An 18090-nucleotide genomic window follows, 5' to 3' on the forward strand; every position below is an offset into this window, starting at 1 on the left:
AGTAAAAAGTCTGTCTGCTCTGCCTATCTCCAGTTCCCAGCCGCTGAGTTTGGCTGCCCAGGGTGAGTAGGGTTGTCAGTTTCATCACACTGAATAATGATGACTTGTTTATCTGTCTTCTGTGCTTTAAGAGCAGGGACTCTGCCTGTCTCACTAATTGCTTCATCCCTGGGGTCCAACACAGTGGCTGGCACGTAGTAGGAGTGCTACATGTGTTATCTATCTCTCTGAGAGATTTCTTTCTTTTTTTTTTTTTTTTTTGGAGAGGGAGTCTCGCTCTGTCGCCCAGGCTGGAGTGCAGTGGGGTGATCTTGGCTCACTGCAACCTTCACCTCCTGGGTTCAAGTGATTCTCCTGCCTCAGCCTCCCAAGTGTCTGGTATTACAGGCATATGCTACCATGCCCGGCTAATTTTTTGTATTTAGTAGAGACGGGGGTTTCACCATGTTGGCCAAGCTGGTCTCGAACTCCTGACCTCAGATGATCCACCTGCCTCAGCCTCCCAAAGTGTTGGGATTACAGGCTTGAACCACCACACCTGGCATTCTCTGAGAGATTTCTGTAGAAAGATATCTATATGGAGATTTTTTTTCAATGAATGAGGCTCAGAGAAGAAAGGTGACTTTGCCTGCTTAGTTCTAACTCCCAAGACAGTGCTCACTGGGGACTCTGTTTATCTGAATTTTAATGACCACCTGTCCCTTCTTCTTGGACATTTGACCATCCTCTGTGAAATGGATCCTGATTTCAATTTTTCAGGCTTATTTTTAAATGGGAACATAAACAGTATCCTTCATTAATTATCAGGAAATAGAGCAATGCTATACTCCCAAAGTCCCATTGGTGCCTGCCCAATCCTGACCTCATTTTACCACCACTCCAACTTTGTGTTAAGGATGTTATTGCTGGCCGGGCGCCGTGGCTCATGCCTGTAATCACAGCACTTTGGGAGGCCAAAGCAGGTGGATCGCTTGAGCCCAGGAGTTCGAGACCAGCCTGGGCAACATGGTGAAACCCCATCTCTACTAAAAACACAAAAATTAGCCAGGTATAGTGGTGCATGCCTGTAACCCCAGCTACTTGGGAGTCTGAGGCAGGATAATTGCTTGAACCCAGGAGATGCAGTTTGCAGTGAACTGAGATCGCACCACTGCACTCCAACCTGGGCCACAGAGTGAGACTCGGTCTCAAAAACAAAAAACGAAAAACAAAAAACAAACAACAACAACAAAAAAACAGATGCTGTTGCTCACCTGGCCTCACTTTGCCCACCTGTAAAATGGTGTCAAAAGACAAAATGACAACAAATTTTGTTTAAAGATCTTAACTGGCTTTTATTCGTGATTCTAGAATTGGGCAGCCCTCTGAACCGCAGCATATTCAAAGAACTCCAACCAGCAACATGATCAGGCAGTATTTATGGACAGAAAACAGAAGTGAGATGTAGATACAGCTTAACTGGTTATAGCTCAGCATCCTTAATTGAATCACCTGGCCACCTACATTGACAAATGCTCAGCTGCTGTAACTGCCCCAAAACTCAGAGATTTGTTACAACTTTTTGCAACTTAGGAGTATACTCCTAAGTTAATTGCATTTAGCATGAGTGAGTCCATATTTGTTTGGTCTGTTGGGTCCATTACAGGAGCACAGTACAAACTAATGGCCTCCTACAAATCTTAATAATTGGAAGGGGCCCAATAATTCTATGCATCTTTGATGTCTTCTCTAGTTTAACCTCCACCCCCACCAATTGATATAGGTTGATGCCTGCAGTAAATGGGATAGTTATAAAGTTAATGCTTGTTACCAACGCAACTAGTGCATGAAGTGGGTGAGGATGGCTTTCTGTCCTGGGCTCCATATCAGCCAGACTGGCTATGTCCCCAGCACTAGCCCAGGCCCAGGGTCAAGTACACACAGCTGTGTGTCCTCTGAAGTGCTGGAGGGAGAGAAAGAAGTTCGTCTGGGGAAGCGGGTGGAGCTGAGACGGGGGGGACCACCTTTGGGAGGGTGGGTTGGCCCAAGCGCCGTCTCTCCCAGGGACCAGCAGGCTGCTTTCTAGCTGGGTTAGCTCACTCCCCACCTCATCTTGCAGAAGCTCCAGGTTCAGCCTTCTGCACAGCTTTGTTCTTATGGTTGAGGCAGCCAGGGATTCTGAGAGTTGGGAAGGGGAAGCCAGGGGGAATGAAGGGAAGGAAAGGGAGAAGAGAAAAGGGTAGGTAGCATGGGCAATAAGGAGCCCGTGTGTCAGGGAGGGATGTGGTGCCAGCTACACCAGGAAGCCTGCTATGGCAGGGCACTGCCAGTGAGGGAAATAAGGATGGGTAAACAATATGGAGAACAAGATTTATAAACTCATTTGTTCATTCATTCATCCAATAAAACAAAGGATGCCAATATTGACAAATGACTGTCACTCAAGACATACACAACATGCTAAGGTGGCCAGGCACGGTGGCTCACACCTGTAATCCCAGCACCCCTGGGAGGCTGAGGCCAGCGGATCACTTGAGACCAGGAATTTGAGACCAGCCTGGCCAACATGGTGAAAACCCATCTCTACTGAAAATACAAAAATTAGCTGGGCGTGGTGGTGCACTCCTGTTGTCCCAGTTACTTGGGAGGCTGAGCCAAGAGAGTCGCTTGAACCTGGGAGGTGGAGGTGGCAGTGAGCAGAGATCACGCCAGTGCACTCCAGCCTGGGTGACAGACCGAGACTCTGTCTCAGAGAAAAAAAAAAAAAAAAAAACAAATGCTGGCCAGGCGCAGTGGTTCACACCAGTAATCACACCAGCACTTTGGGAGGCCGAGACAGGCGGATCACCTGAGGTCAGGAGTTCGAGACCAGCCTGACCAATATGGAGAAACCCTACCTCTACTAAAAATATAAAATTAGGCCGGGCGCGGTGGCTCAAGCCTGTAATCCCAGCACTTTGGGAGGCCGAGACGGGCGGATCACGAGGTCAGGAGATCGAGACCATCCTGGCTAACACGGTGAAACCCCGTCTCTATTAAATACAAAAAAACTAGCCGGGCGAGGTGGCGGGTGCCTGTAGTCCCAGCTACTTGGGAGGCTGAGGCCGGAGAATGGCGTGAACCCGGGAGGCGGAGCTTGCAGTGAGCTGAGATCCGGCCACTGCACTCCAGCCCGGGTGACAGAGCGAGACTCCGTCTCAAAAAAAAATAAAATAAAATAAAATAAAATAAAATAAAATAAAATAAAATAAAATTAGCCGAAAATACAAAATTAGCCAGGTGTGGTGGCGCATGCCTGTAATCCCAGCTACTCAGGCGGCTGAGACAGGAGAATCGCTCAAATCCGGGAGGTGGAGGTTGCGGTGAGCCGAGATCTTGCCACTGCACTCCAGCCTGCGCAACAAGAACAAGACTTCATCTAAAATAAAAAGCTAAGGAAATATAAAAGAGGGAGCAAATAAGTATTTGATGGGTTGCAGGAGTTGGGAAGTTGGGGGAGTTCACAAATTTCACTGGAGATATTCAAACCAAGTCAGGAAGCAAATATAGGAGAAGCCAGGCCATAGTCCTCCCAGCTCCATGGCCTCTCCCTTCCCAGACCTCCCAATCCCAGTCCAGCTGTTGCCCTCCCTGGGTCTGAACGCTGGCCCTGCCACATACTTGCTGTGTGACCTCAGATAAGTGATCGAACCTCTCTGAGCCCCAGTTTTCTCAGCTGCAAAGGAGGGATGACACCAAATTGGAGGGTTGTCATAAGATCCGAATACAACAATGCACGTGAGAGGCGCTCTGCAGAGCACTTGGTACCTGTATGCAGCCTGCGCAAAACAACTACTGTGGCTGTTTTCAGTACTGGCAGAGCAGCAACTCCATTTACCAAACCCTGGGCCTCTGTCATCAGCCTGGAAAGGAAAGCAGAGGCCATTCCAGGCATCCCCCATCCCTGGCCCCCAGCCCTTGGGGAAACATGAGAAGCAGAGCTTGAGGATCTCCTGTGTGCCCCCTCACGCCCCTTAATCCTTCCTGAACTTGGGGAGGGGGCTGGGTGTGGGGCGGGGGCGGCACCACTGCAACACCTGCACAGCTCTGACATCTCCCGCCTCTGGGCAGAGAAAGCAATTTCAGAAATGACATGTTGCCAACAAGCAGAAATCAGCTTCTGAATTAAAATGTGTCGGCGTCAGGTGACCCCGGGCTCGGAGGGCTGGCTGCATGAAGACAGCTGAGATTAGAGCCTGTCAGGCTCTGGAGGGGCTGTGTGGGAAGAGGTGGGGGTCCGGGGGGCTATCGTTGCTCCCCAGGCTTCTGGCCACCCTGGACTTGTTGAGACGTGGGGGCAGGAATTCGGACGCTGAGTCAGGTTCTCCCGCGCCTCTGCCCGGCCTCCACCACTCCACTGCCCACTCTCCATGGCGGGAGGACGGTGGGGCAGGGGTAGGGGCTCAGCTCCCCTGAGACAGCTCCAGCATAAACACACTAATGGGCCCAAGAGAGCCAGCGAGGAATGTGGGCCCCACAGCCCCTGGGGACTTGAGGAGGGATGGGAGTGGGGGGATAAGACGGGCAAGAGGCATCAGCCTCCTCTCCACAGGTATGCAGGGTGGGGAGAAAGAGAGAGAGGAGAAGACAAGGAGGACCAAGCAGCAGGATTAGAAGATGCCACCAGTCACCCTGAATCCTTGCAACTCCCTCATACCCCTTCTGTCTGTCCCCAGGCCATGCCCTGCACTCCCCGGAAGAGACAGTGACGAAGCTGTTTCATTTCCAGCCCTGCTACTTACTGCGTGGCCAGGGAGCCTCTCTGCGCTTTAGTTTCCTCATCTATAAAATGGGGATCATAGGCCAGGCGCAGTGGCTCATACCTGTAATCCCAGCACTTTGGAAGGCTAAGGTGGGTTGATCACCTGAGGTCAGGAGTTCGAGACCAGCCTGGCCAACATGGTGAAACCCTGTCTCTACTAAAAATACAAAAATAAGGCCGGGCGTGGTGGCAGGCGCCTGTAATCACAGCTACTCTAGAGGCTGAGGCAGGAGAATCACTTGAACCCGGGAGGCGGAGGTTGTAGTGAGCCAAGGTCATGCCACTGCACTCCAGCCTGGATGACAAAAGCAAGACTCCATCTCAAAAAAACAAAAACAACAACAACAAAAAACAATGCTGGGCGCAGTGGCTCATGCCTGTAATCCCAGCACTTTGGGAGGCCGAGGTGGGCGGATCACGGGGTCAGGAGATCAAGACCATCCCGGCTAACACGGTGAAACCCTGTCTCTACTAAAAATACAAAAACAAAATTAGCCGGGCGTGGTGGCGGGCACCTGTAGTCCCAGCTACTTGGGAGGCTGAGGCAGGAGAATGGCGTGAACCCAGGAGGCAGAGCTTGCAGTGGGCTGAGATCATGCCACTGCACTCCAGCCTGGAAGACAGAGGGAGACTCCGTCTCAAAAAAAAAAAAAAAAAAAAAAATGGGGCTCATGGTTGTATGGACCCCTGGGGACCTCTGGGGTTGCCCAGAGGGGAATGTGAGGAAATGGCCCGCACAGGAGTGCCTGTGTGGAGTGGAGCCTGCACAGAGCCAGCTACTGGAGTTCTGGACACCGTGCATGCCAGCCATCTATTTGCTTGTCTCTCCCCTTGTCTGGGACCTCCCTGAAGCCTGGACTTAGTCTCATTACCATGGCGTCTAGGACCCCGTCATGTGCCTCGTGCACCGTAGGCCACCAGTCAGTGTCTGCTGCATGATCGGTTGCAAGAAGGAACTGGTGAGAGATGGGGTGAAGTCAAGAATGGGAAAGAAATGGGGAGGGTGGGGGCAGGCATATAGGATGCTTCCCCCCAGTGCCTCTCCTCCAGAATGTCCCCGTCCCCATCATGGGTGAGCCTGTAATCCCAGCTACTCTAAAGGGTGAGGCAGGAGAATCGCTTGAACCCAGGAGGTGGAGGTTGCAGTGAGCCGAGATTGCGCCACTGCACTCCAGCCTGGGTGACAAGAGTGAAACATCCTGTGGCTCCTAACAGCATGCACAGAATAGGATACACATCAACCAAGCAGCTTCTTACCGAAATGTTTAACCTGAATCCAAGTATAAGGAAACGATCAGGCAAATCTCAGTTGAGAGGTGTTCTATGAGACGTGCAGCCTGAACTCTTCAAACTATCGCTATTATGAAAGCAAAGAAAGCAGGGGATTATTCTAGATTACAGGGAGGTGGAGAGACATAACAACAATGTGCATTGCCTAATTCTTGAGTAGATCCTGGGCCAGGAAAACATGTTTTAAAATGTTTTTAATTTTAATTTTTTAGAGACAGGGTCTTGCTCTGTCGCTCAGGTGGGAAGGCAGTAGTGCAATCACAGCTCACTATAGCCTCAAACTCCTGGGCTCAAGTGATCTTCCTGCCTAGGCCTCTCCAATTGCTGGGATTATGGATATGAACTGCACCTGGCCAGAAAATAATGTTATAAAGGACATTTTGAGAGACAATTGGGGAAATCTGAATGTGGACTATGTAGTAGATAATTTGTGTCAATGTTACAGCTCTTAGATGTGGTGATGGCCTTGTGGTTCTGTCGGAGAATGTTCTCGTCCTTAGGAGATACATGATAAAGTATGTAAGTATCTCGGTGTCTGCAAAGGTCTCACAAATGATTCAACAAGATAGATATTGCATATGCGAAGAGAGATAGCACATGTGGCTGTTTTTAAAGGAGGGGGATATTGTGGGTAGGGTACCCACCTAGTGATTGTCTCCACAAGCCCTGGTTCTCCTGGAAGATGGTGGCACTGAGCAGCTGGAGGTGGAGAGGTCTGCGGGCCTGTTTGGGAACCAGTTTATGAGTAGGAACAAGGTAAGGCTCAGATGGGGACAACAGGAGGTGAGGATGGTGTATGGTAGAAAGAATATGGGGTTTGGAGGCAAAAGGCCTGGATCCACTTGTTAGCAATGTAGCCTTTGGTAAGTCACTTAACCATTTTGTGTCTCAATTCCCCTACCTGTAAAAAAAGAAGAGGGGTGTCCAGCTTGTGAGATTCAAGAGAGGAAACAGATGAGAAATCCCTTGATAAACTGGAGCCTGCTGCTGCATGCGGACGTGTCTGTCATTACTCAGAGCCAGCTGGTCTCCGGGCCCAGGAACACTGGGTAGAAGGAGCATGTTAGGACAGGGATGCTAGTGGAAATGTAGGCCCCTGCAAGCTGGACTGCCTTCCGCCCTGGGGAGCCAGGTAAGGCAATGTGGACCCCAGCAGGGCTGAAGAACTGGGGCAGGGCAGGCCTGAGCCAGGAGACAGGCACACTCTGTTGTGCTTGGCTCAGAAAGAGGCCTCCTCTCCCCTCAGACCCCCAGGAGGATCCTGATGGGTGAGGCCTCCCAAAGCATGTTGGGAAGGCACTGTGGCCAGAAATGGGACACAGGGTTCATGTGTAAATGACCCAAACCACTGCATGGCTGTGCTTCTCATTTCTCCTGTTAGACTGTAGGTCCCTGAAGGCCCCTGCTTGGCTTCATCCCACCCCACCCTGACCCACGCTGCTTGCCACAGCATGAGGGCTCTGGAAACGCTTATCACCTCCAGGAAGGACCCAGGCTCTGGTCTGAGTTGGTGTGTAATCCAGGATGGGTTACTTCCTTCCTCTAGGCCTCAGTTTACCCAGAATCCATAAAATGGGGCGATCCATCCCTGCCCGACCTATACCAGTGTACAGAGGAAAAATCCCATACTTTGGAGGCTGGGAGATCTGTGTTCCAATCCTGGCCCCACTGCCTGCCAGTTGCAATGAGGAGGCTTCTCATCTCACAACCTCCATTTCCTTCGCCATTACAGGGAACATGTCCAGTGTGCAAAGTTATTGCAATAAATTGAGACAAAGTCAATGCAAATAACTGGCATGTCATTTATTGGTTTATTGTCTTTCTCACCCACTAGGATGTCAGCCCCATGAGGCAGAGACTTGGTCCTGTTCCTTGCTGTACCAAGCACCCGGGATGCTGCCTGGCACTCAATAAGAGATCCCTAAATAATCATTGGTTGAATAAATGGACATAAAGGGCGCTCAATAAGTGATGGTTTCCATTGTTATTCTAAAGTGTCCTGAGACAAAAAGCATTGGAAGTTCATGGTTTTTGAGAAAGGAAAGGTTCAAAAGCAAGTAATCTCCAGGGTTGGCACAGGGCCGTCTGTCTGCCAGGGGATGAAGGGTACCAGGAAAGCTGGGCTTATCTAGACGAGGGGACAGGACTATGTGCTCTTGAGAGGCAGGCAGGAGCATCCATGAGCGATGGGGCACTCGGGGCATCCTGTCTAACAGGCTCCCTCGCCCTAGCTGCCTGTGGCCAGGAGGAAATGCAGGCCCAGTCTGCCAGTGCAGCTAACTTTTGCTAAAGCAGCCAGAAATCCAGTGGAAAACAAGAATGTTTACAAGCAAAATGCAAATGAGAGCACACAAATTTCATCTGTAGGTTGGGAGGGGCCCGGTGGTGTAGCCCAACCTTCTTGGGCGATGTGGGCAGAAGGACCCCTTGGAGTGGCCTCCGTGGGGTTCCGGTCTCTCCAGCCTTCTCAGGCAGCCTCAGCCCCTGAGACATGGGACTCCACTTGGAGGAAGTGCCAACATGCCATCCAGATCCGAAAGGCCGGGATCACAGCCCGGGAAGGAACTGCTTCCCTGAGTTCTTGGACTCACAGTGGTATCCAGGCTTTGGGACTCCTGGGCTCAGAGAAGTTAGCCCACAGTGCCTGGTCTATGGAGATGTTCCGTAAATATTCACTGAACAAGTCTCTTCATTGTGACTTTGAGCACAGCTCTCCGTCTCTGGGCCTCATCTACAAAATGGCCACGGTAATGTGGCCCCACCTACCTCACAGAGATAACGGAGAAATCAAGTGAGATGAAAGGGGTAAAAGTTTTTGTTTCTGAACAGCAAAGTGCTTTACAAATGCCAGGTGTGGGCATTCTAGTTGTCATTATTATTATGAGCAAGACACTTTTGCCAGAGCAGAAGAAGGGGGCCTGGACCCAGAAGAGCAGAAAATCTATTAAAACATCACAAGGAGGGTCTGGATGGAGCCTACCAGGGCTCGTCACAGAGGGGACATGTGCTCACCAGCTCTGAGACAGACCCAGTCATGGGATACAGGCTCGACCTCCTTCCCGGCCACCTGGCCTCCTGCTCAGTGGCGGACCCGGTCAGGTCAGGCTGTATCTCCCCAGAGGGTTTCTGGGAAAACACAAAAACCCCACCTGTGCTGTCCATGAAATATAGCAACTATATAAATAATATAAATACTTTCTCATATATCTTAGCTACATAAATTATTCTCCTTTGCTCTAAAAACTATATATTTGAGGTAGACAAAAATACCCTGTGAGCATTTCCCTTAAAGCTGTAGAATGAGGGGTCAGTGGTCACTCTAGTCCCCAGGGGCCCCAAGAGGGCAGAGGTGGGTCTTTAGGGGTAACTGGAAAAGAAAGGGATGAGAGCAAGGAAGGAGAAGAGAGGGAGAGAGACAGACAGAGAAGACCCCACAAGCCAAGGAGCCCTCAGAACCTGCACTGTGCCATTGACTTGGGGTGTCCATGTCAGCAGCCAGCCACTGCCTAGATGCCTTAGAGCCTGCCCTTTGCCCTCCCGCGACCCTGGCACTGCCAGTCATGAAGTCAGAATGTGGGTGGCGTGTTGGTGGATCAGGGTGCTCTGGCCCCCAAGTTGCTCCCAGGCCCCCTGTTCTGCCAGTGAGGTCCCTTATACCCAGCACCTAGCCTGCCTTATACCCAGCACCTAGCCTGGGTGGAGGCAGAGTTGGGGTCTCAGAGGAGCAAGATGGATTGGGAAGGCAGAGAAAGTCTCTCCATGCTGTGGGAAAGCGGAAGAAACAAGAGAACCAGCCCTCTCCCCATTTTCCGTCTGCCAAGGTGTGGGCCAGGTGCTTGGGTCAGCAACGTCATTTTAACGAGAGGGGCGCAGGTCAGTTTGGCTTCTCGGCTGAGCCTCTGCAGTCGAAAATCCTTCCAGCATCCACCAGACTGCCCTGATCCACTGAAGACTGGGCAGCTCCTCTTCGCCCTTGGAGGTCTCAGGGAGTCGGCCGGGGCCCAGGGAGTGGGCCTTTGTCCTGGAGCTGGCACAGGAGAGGTTTCTGAGCATTCAGCTGATTCTGAAGTTTCCTGTGTCGGTGAAGGGTCAGCAATTCTAGGTTTAGGGAGAAAGGAAGCTGACAGAGGGGCGTGGCAGGGCCAGCAAAGTGGCCAAGGGCTTCCCGAAAGAAGTTACTTCCTCCTGGCTGGCATCGGGCCCCACTCTGGGGAAGTACAATGCCTCCAGCAAGGTGACCCCTGCAAGGTCTTCATCCTGAACCAGAGAGGCGTGTGCAATAGGAACCCCCAGTTTGGTTCAGGGGCTGTGCATCCATGTGTGCCTGTGCGGAGGTGCCAGTCTCTCCTCTTCTCACAGAGGGCCTTGGCAGGTGTTGCTGAAAATGTCCACAGGATCTGAGGAAATGATCAAAGTCACGTCTCCTCAAGTAAGAGCCAAAGTGAGGGCCAAGTGAGAGGCCATTAGGCACTGAAGGAGGCTACCCAGGAGCCAGGCTTAGCAAGGACTCAAGCACCTATAACCCCAGCCAGGGCAAAAGCCTCAGATGAGCAGCCGCAAGAATAGAAATGTAACTTCAAGTCATAGCTCCTGAGCCTGCTGGTCTTCAGTATTGTGAACTCAGCTGGTGTGGGGGCATCACAGACCAGGCAGGCCCCAGCCACAGGAAGTCATCAAAGCTGTCTCAAGAGCCAGCTGAGAAACTGAGCTTGCCACGTCACTGCCAGGCACCAGGAAGCTGTCGCCCTCCTCCTCTGGGTTGGGAGTAAAGATTCCTTTGACCAGGAAGGAACACAGGGAGGGGCCACTGTCTCCCTGTTCAACCTCAGGTCACTGAGTCCCGCCTTGGTGACTGATTCTCCCACCTGCCTTACCTGCACTGGTGGTCATTTTGAGCACATCTGGGTGAGTGTGCATAACCCAGCTCTCAAGACAAGAATAAGGCCTCAGGCGAGGCATATTTGAAAAGCCAAAACAAGGACACAGGGCTCCAGGGCACAGATCTCACTTGGGTTCACTCAAGCGCAGAAAGCTCTCCTTTCTCTGAATGGATGGCTTCTACTGCTTGGGCTTTCTCCCCATCTCTGGCACAGCAAAACCAGGGGAGTGGTGGAGGTGTGTGACACCTGGAGCTCACTGCACCTGAGCGGGGCCATAGGACCCAACTGGCCCATCCCAGCCAGGATCCCACCTTCACTTCCAGCTGGCACTGCCTGCCTTGGCATTCCCAGCCCAGCAGTTCACCTTCCAAGAACATGCTGGCTCCAAGCCATTCATCCCAGGAAGCAAGATGGAATAGCCCCTCTCTCCCCTCCAAAACTTCAGTCCTGGTGTGCTCTTGGTCTCCCTTATTTCCCTCCACATCTTTCTCACTCTGCCCTCCTCTCCAAGTCCTCAACAAGGTTGGAGATGCTTGGGTTCAGGGATGACGCTTTGCTTCTCTTTGTTGAGTATCAAGGGAGGCAAAAGGCTGGCCAAGGAGTGGTGGTGAGCAGCACACTTGTGTGCATTGGCACACATGCCGGTTTATGCACGTATGTGATGACTGCCTGCCCAGCAGGCCGGCTGGGCAGCTGGAAGGGTGCCACGGGAGGTCCTGGCAGTGCCAGACTGGCTTGCTGGGCAGTAGGCCTAGTGCTTGCAGGTGTACACAAGCTCCTCCTGCACACATTGCTGGCACTCCACGTAGCAGCACCACTGCACCTGGCAGTGGCAGGAGAAGGCCACCAGGCGGCTCTGGGTGTCATAGCCCCGCCCGCAGCACAGGCTGCTGCAGCTGGCCTCCCGGGAGCACACCCTACCTGCCGTGCCAGGCGAGTACTTGCTGGGCCGGCAGAAGCTGGGCGAGTCCTCCATGTAGACCAGGTCCCCAGACCTTGGGGCCAGGCCTTTGGTGGGGCTGCCCTGCCTGGAAGGGGCCCACAGCTCTAGGCGGCCCAAGGCCTCATTGGTGGCACTGGACACCTTGACAGCCGAGTCATAGCGCAGTTTCAGCACCTGGCCCGTCTCACGGAACGGGGAGAGCTGCTTCCAGCAGGTGCGCACGGCACAGGAGCCTGACACGCCGTGGCACTTACACGTCGTCCTGAGGCCACTCTTCACAGCCTGTGGGGGGAGGGAGAACAGAGGTGTGGTCAGAGGCCTGGGCCCAGCAGCCAGAGCCTGCCCCTAGAGCACCAACCCCAGCAAGGCAGCGGCAGGCGAATGGGAAAGAGACAGAGGAAGGTTCCCATGAGGGGGAAAGAGAGAACCCAAGCTAGCCATGAGGCACCTTCGTGCAAACTATTAATAGTAAAAGACTCCCTTCCCCTTGGCAGAGACAGCCCTGTACTGTGCCAATGTGCATGCCTTGGTGACAACAGAGTGGGCCAGGTCTCAGTCCCAGCTCCTCCCGTTGGCCTGGAGTTCTTGTGGAATAGACCATTTATGCAACTGAACACAGCAGCCCCGGTTCACACCAACTGAGTGACTGAACACAGCGGCCCCGGTTCACACCAACTCAGTGATTGAACACAGCAGTCCCAGTTCACACCAACTCAGTGATTGAACACAGTGGCCTAGGTTCACACCAACTCAGTGACTGAACACAGCAGCGCCAGTTCACACCAACTCAGTGCTTGAACACAGTGGCCCCAGTTCACACCAACTCAGTGATTAAACATAGTGGTCCTGGTTCACACCAACTCAGTGACTGAACACAGCGGCCCCGGTTCACACCAACTCAGTGATTGAACACAGTGGCCCCAGTTCACACCAACTCAGTGACTGAACACAGCAGCCCTGGTTCACACCAACTCAGTGATTGAACACAGCAGCCCTGGTTCACACCAACTCAGTGATTGAACACAGCAGTCCTGGTTCACAACTCAGTGATGACAACTCAGAACTTAATCTCGTAAACAGCTAAAGCACTGGCGTCTCCCAGCCTCCTCGCCTCAATAGACCAAGATACTTTTCACCCTCCAGGCCTCCCACTACTGTGTACCTCAGCCCCTTCCCTTCTCTGGGCCACTTCTATCTTCCCACCCATAAAATGGAGGAGGAGTGAGGTTGCTCTAGATGGAGGTTATCAAACAATGTTGGCTTCTAGGACCTCCAGGAAGGCCCGGTCCTTAGAATGGAGACCCCTCTCCAAACATCTACCTGCTTCACCAAGACCTAGTCCTAAGCCTGGCTCCTACTGCTGACCACTGCTCCCACCGATGACACTCATGACCCTTCCCTATTTCCGCTGTGTTCCTGGCACCCAGTCATGGCCCAGAGTAGATGCCAAGGGAATGTTGGTTGAAGACGTGAAGTTCATCCTGCCTTCATGAAGTTCATGGCTCTTCATCTGTTTTGGGGGGTGGGGTGCTGGCCTTCTTCAAGCCTTGCTCCCTGGCTCTCCACCCTGGTGGGAAGGCACTGTGGGCAGCTGGGGACATGCTCACCTTGATGCCCACGTGGGTGTTGTGGGCATCTGCCCGTGCCCGCAGGTCCTTGTTTCCTCTCTTGGACCCCAGGAAGTTGCTCAGAAACTTGGTGCTGTACTTGAGGTTGTCACCACACACGCCCCACTGCCAGGCCTGCCGGCTCTCCAGCCCCGGAGAGTCATCACAGGTGCAGCGCTCCATGCGCCCAGCACTGCAGGCCCGGGCCAGGGTGTGGGTTAGGGCGGCAGAGGACACCGCATACAGGAAAGCTGTCTCTTTGAAGCCTGGATCGGGCACCCAGGGGTATAGGGAGGGAGGAAAGGGGGAAGAGAGGGAAGGAGAAAGCTTAGAGGCTGCCTGCTGCCCTCTGAGGGCAGGAGGCGGTGGTGGCAGTGCCATGATGGGCAGGACAAGGGAATGTGGCTTGAGGACACAGCTCCGGGTGGGTCTCCCTGTCAACTGCCCCTTAAATTCTGACTGCAAGTTGCCATTTAAATGGAACTTCCAGGCTGGGCGCAGTGGCTCGTGCCTCTAATCCCAGCACTTTAGGAGGCCAAGGCGGGCGGATCATTTGAGGTCAGGAGTTCAAGACTAGTCTGACCAATATGGTGAAACCCCGTCTCCACTAAAAATACAAAAATCAGCTGGGCATGGTGGCACAGGCCTATACTCCCAGCTACTCAGGAGGCTGACGCAGGAGAATCACTTGAACCTGGAAGGTGGAGGCTGCAGTGAGCTGAGATTGTGCCATTGCACTCCAGCCTGGGTGACAGAGGGAGACCTTATGTCAAAAAAAATTTTTTAATTTATAAATAAATAAATGGAACTTACAAATTCACTATGGAGTATGTGCCCAGATTTCCAGAGGGCAGCAGGCCAGGGGCTACGGCCTCCACCTCTCAGAACACTGAGATGCAAAGAGAAGCTACTCAGAAAACTGGTGCAGTCACAGTTGGGGCTAAACTTGCCATTTTGACTCCGAGTCAGTGTGTGACCATTTAGACCAGTCTATATCTGAGGCCCCTGAGATAAGCCCCGGGGGCTTCCTGTGAGGCATGATGGTTCTCAAATGTCATTCTCTGCTACCCACTGTGGAATAGACCCAATGACAGAGTGACCTTGAGTCTCCTGGCTGACTTGCCCCAGACTGACCATCCCACCCACTCCAGGACCACTGCTCTCCTCTCTGCTGGGTGTGGCCCAAAGCTGGCCTCCCACCAGCTCACTACTTCCTACCTGCCCTCCAGTGCATCTGGGTGCTGGTGACGTCCCATAAGAGAGACAGAGAGAGGCCATTAGCTTGGCTGCAGACTGTGGAGAGCAGCTAGCCTAGGAGGGGCATGGGTGCCCTGTACAGCATCACTGCTTTTTTTTTTGAGACAGAGTCTCGTTCTGTCTCCCAGGCTGGAGTACAGTGGTGCGATCTTGGCTCACTGCAACCTCCACCTCCCAGGTCAAGCAATTCTCCTGCCTCAGCCTCCCGAGTAGCTGGGATTATAGGCACCTGCCACCATGCCAGCTAATTTTTGTATTTTGGTACAGATGGGGTTTCACCATTTTGACCAGGCTGGTTACAAACTCCTGACCTTGGCCTCCCAAAGTGCTGGGATTACAGGTGTGAGTCACGGCAACTGGCCAACTGCAGTTTTTAAATGTTTGTATTTTTAGTAGAGACGGGGTTTCACCATATTGGCCAGACTGGTCTTGAACTCCTGACCTCAAGTGATCCACCCGCCTCAGCCTCCCAAAGTGTTGGGATTAGAGGCACAAGCCACTGTACCCAGCCTGGAAGTTCCATTTAAAATGGCAACTTGCAGTCAGAGTTTAAGGGGCAATTGACAGGGAGACCCACCCAGAGCTGTGTCCTCAAGCCACATTCCCTCGTCCTTCCCCTTCAAAAGTCCTTTCCCCTTGGCGAGGGAGTCACATGGTGATCTGTGTTCTCCCTTCCAGACTGTATGGTTCCCGAGGGCAGCTGGGGTCTTGTTCAGGATCTGGCACAGTGCCTGGCTCACTATAAGCCTCCACAGATGCTTAGTGGGTGGGTGGAGGTGGGAGGGAGGTAGAATGGGAGTGGAAGGGAAGGAGGGACTGATGGATCGATGGATGTGATGAACAAAGGGACAGATAAAGGAGTGAACAAATGCATGGCCTGGCTCGTGTCATCGGGCCTGGAACCAGCTGCCGCCCATCCTCACGTCTTCATGTGCCTTGTTGTGTGTGTGTGGGGGGGAGGGGTGGGCACAGGGAGACAACTGGGGGACCCCCATCTCATCTGTGGGCTCCTCCAGGAATAGGCTTGTGTCTCCTTCTCTCTTGGATCTTCCTTGCTCCTCTGCTCCCCCAAACCTGAGGCTGGGCCACACCTGGCCTTCAACTGTCCCTCATTAACTCCCAGGACTCTTCTCATTTGGGACTGTGCTAGGGCAGGAAGGGCAGTGTGGCCTGGACACAGGAGCCAGGAAAAAGGAAAGGGCAACCTCTCCCAGCCTCCTCCTCCCTGAAGCCTTCTTCCCCCAGCCCTCCTCCTCCCCTGGCCCTCCTCCCCACCTCTCTTGAGCAGGCCCGTCCTGCCCTCCAGGCTACAGTTCCAGCGCTCATGCCGGAACTGGAACTGGCACTCAAGCAGGCCGAGGTGCGCAGCGTCCCGCAGGGTCTCAGCCAGGCCAGGCTCCCTCCGGCAGAGCTGCTTCTGCCGCCGGGACAGCTTCAGCAGGTCGCACTGCTTCAGGTGGGCCCCGCCCTGTGCCGGGGCCGCTGCAGTGCCCAGTCCTGGGAAGGGCGTCAGGACCTCCCGCCCGGTCAGGCTAGAGAGAGCAAGAGGAGGGAGACGGGTGAGCCTTGGGGATGGTGGTGACGGGCAAGTGAAGGGAAGGGGCCTCCTCAGGGGCTTCATTTACTGCCCTTCTGGGTGGCAGGTTGACCCCCTGGAGGTCCCGTCCCCATTTTACAGGAAACCAAGGTTCATGTAACAAGGGTTGCTGCAGGACTTTAATCCTGTTTTCCAGATTCCAGTCTCTGCTCTTCTTATCCACCCTATTTCCCAAACTGGGCCAGTTAGAAAAATCATCTGGGGTGCTTATTAAAAATATGCTTTCCCAGGATCCATGCTGGGCAATTCTGGGTCTGTTGGTTTGGAATTGGGCCTGGGAATCTGTATATTTACCACAGTCCCTGGGCAGCTTTTGTGATCTGGGAAGTCTGGGAAATGATGCACAGAGTACTGGTGACTGCCTGGCCAGGAGAGCCACATTCCTAAGAGGGGGCAGGCAGAGGGGATGTGGACATCGAGCGGACACCCAGCCAAGGTCCCCTGACATCCCTCTCTCCCTTACATTATGCTGCTGCCCAAGTAATGCCATACCAATCTAACATGTTTCCGTAATTCCCAGATAGATCTTCAACCATCCGACCACTCGGTGCCTGGAACAAATAGATGCCTGGAGAGACAAGGGGATGGAAGGAAAGAGAAGGGAAGGAAGGAAGGAAGGACTGATGGATGGCTAGATGAAGGTGAAGGAGCTGAATTCCCATCAGGCCATCAATCCCAGACTTCTTGTTCTCCTGGATTGAAAGTTCATCAATTCTAGAGCCAAGCTGCCCAATTCTAAGGCTGACATTGTGGCTATGCAATCTTGACACCTTGGTTTTTTCCCTTCTGGAAACTGGGCAGCATAATCTTCTCTACCTCCTAGGGTTGCTGGGAGGATTATATGACATGGACTAACCACAGTGCCTGGGACATGCAGGCCTACCTTCCTACTAGCTGGAGCTTCCCAAACTTCTCTCATTTTGCAAGATGCTTTCCTCTCCAGCTAAGCAGAGTCTCCCCTTTGTCCAGATGAGGAAACGAAGGATTTATGAGGAGGCAGTAACTGGCCTGGTCATACAACAGATCAGGAGCAGGGTGGGAATTCGAATTAGAGTTCACCTTCCCTCTTCCCAGAAGCTCTCTGTGAGATGGCTCTGCTGGTTCAAAATGTTTGCTGTCCTATACCCTGGCGCCCCCAGTGTGGGTGGAATATACATCATTCCAGGACCCAGCCCAAAAGAAGTAACCCCGTTCTGGGACATCCTGGCCTCATAGCCAGGGTAAAAGATCAAAGGTGGGCTGGGTACAGTGGCTCGCGTCTGTAATCCCACACTTTGGGAGGCCGAGCAGATGGATCGCTTGAGTCCAGGAGTTTGAGAGCAGCCTGGGTGAGAGCAAAACCCTGTCTCTACTAAAAATAGAAACATAAGGTGGGCATGGTGGCACAAGCCTGTAGTCTCAGCTACTTGGGAGGCTGAGGTGGAAGGATAGCTTGATCCTGGGAGGTGGAGGCTGCAGTGAGCTGAGATCGCATCACTGCACTCCAGCCTGGGCAACAGAGCAAGACCCTATCTCAAAAAAGAAAAAAAAAAAAAGCAAAGGTGGAAGCAGGCAATGGCTCTTAGAGCTCCTGCTTGGATGTGGCACTTGCCACTGTTGCTGATGTGCCACTGGCCAAGGTAAGTCCTGTGGTCAACCAGGAGGGGTCAGAGAAGCCCACGTTCCTCTGAGCCAAGGGCACAGCTCTCCTGTTTGGAGCCACCTGCCTTAATCAGGACGTCTGACTGGATGCCACG

General features: G+C 53.0%; 1 protein-coding gene across 1 annotated transcript in view; it reads right to left on the reverse strand.

Moving 5' to 3' along the window:
• Window positions 1-7852: 7852 nt before the first annotated feature.
• WNT9B (Wnt family member 9B) overlaps window positions 7853-18090 on the reverse strand; it is a 30563-nt gene continuing 20325 nt past the window's right edge. Inside the window, exons 2-4 of the mRNA XM_025363126.1 lie at window positions 16033-16289; window positions 13501-13766; window positions 7853-12175 (exon numbers count right to left, since the gene is read on the reverse strand). Coding sequence (XP_025218911.1) covers window positions 11702-12175; window positions 13501-13766; window positions 16033-16289 — 997 coding nt within the window. The 3' untranslated portion in view covers window positions 7853-11701. The remainder of the gene's footprint in view (window positions 12176-13500; window positions 13767-16032; window positions 16290-18090) is intronic.

This window comes from Theropithecus gelada, chromosome 16, assembly GCF_003255815.1.
Source record: "Theropithecus gelada isolate Dixy chromosome 16, Tgel_1.0, whole genome shotgun sequence".
Taxonomy (NCBI): domain Eukaryota; kingdom Metazoa; phylum Chordata; class Mammalia; order Primates; family Cercopithecidae; genus Theropithecus; species Theropithecus gelada.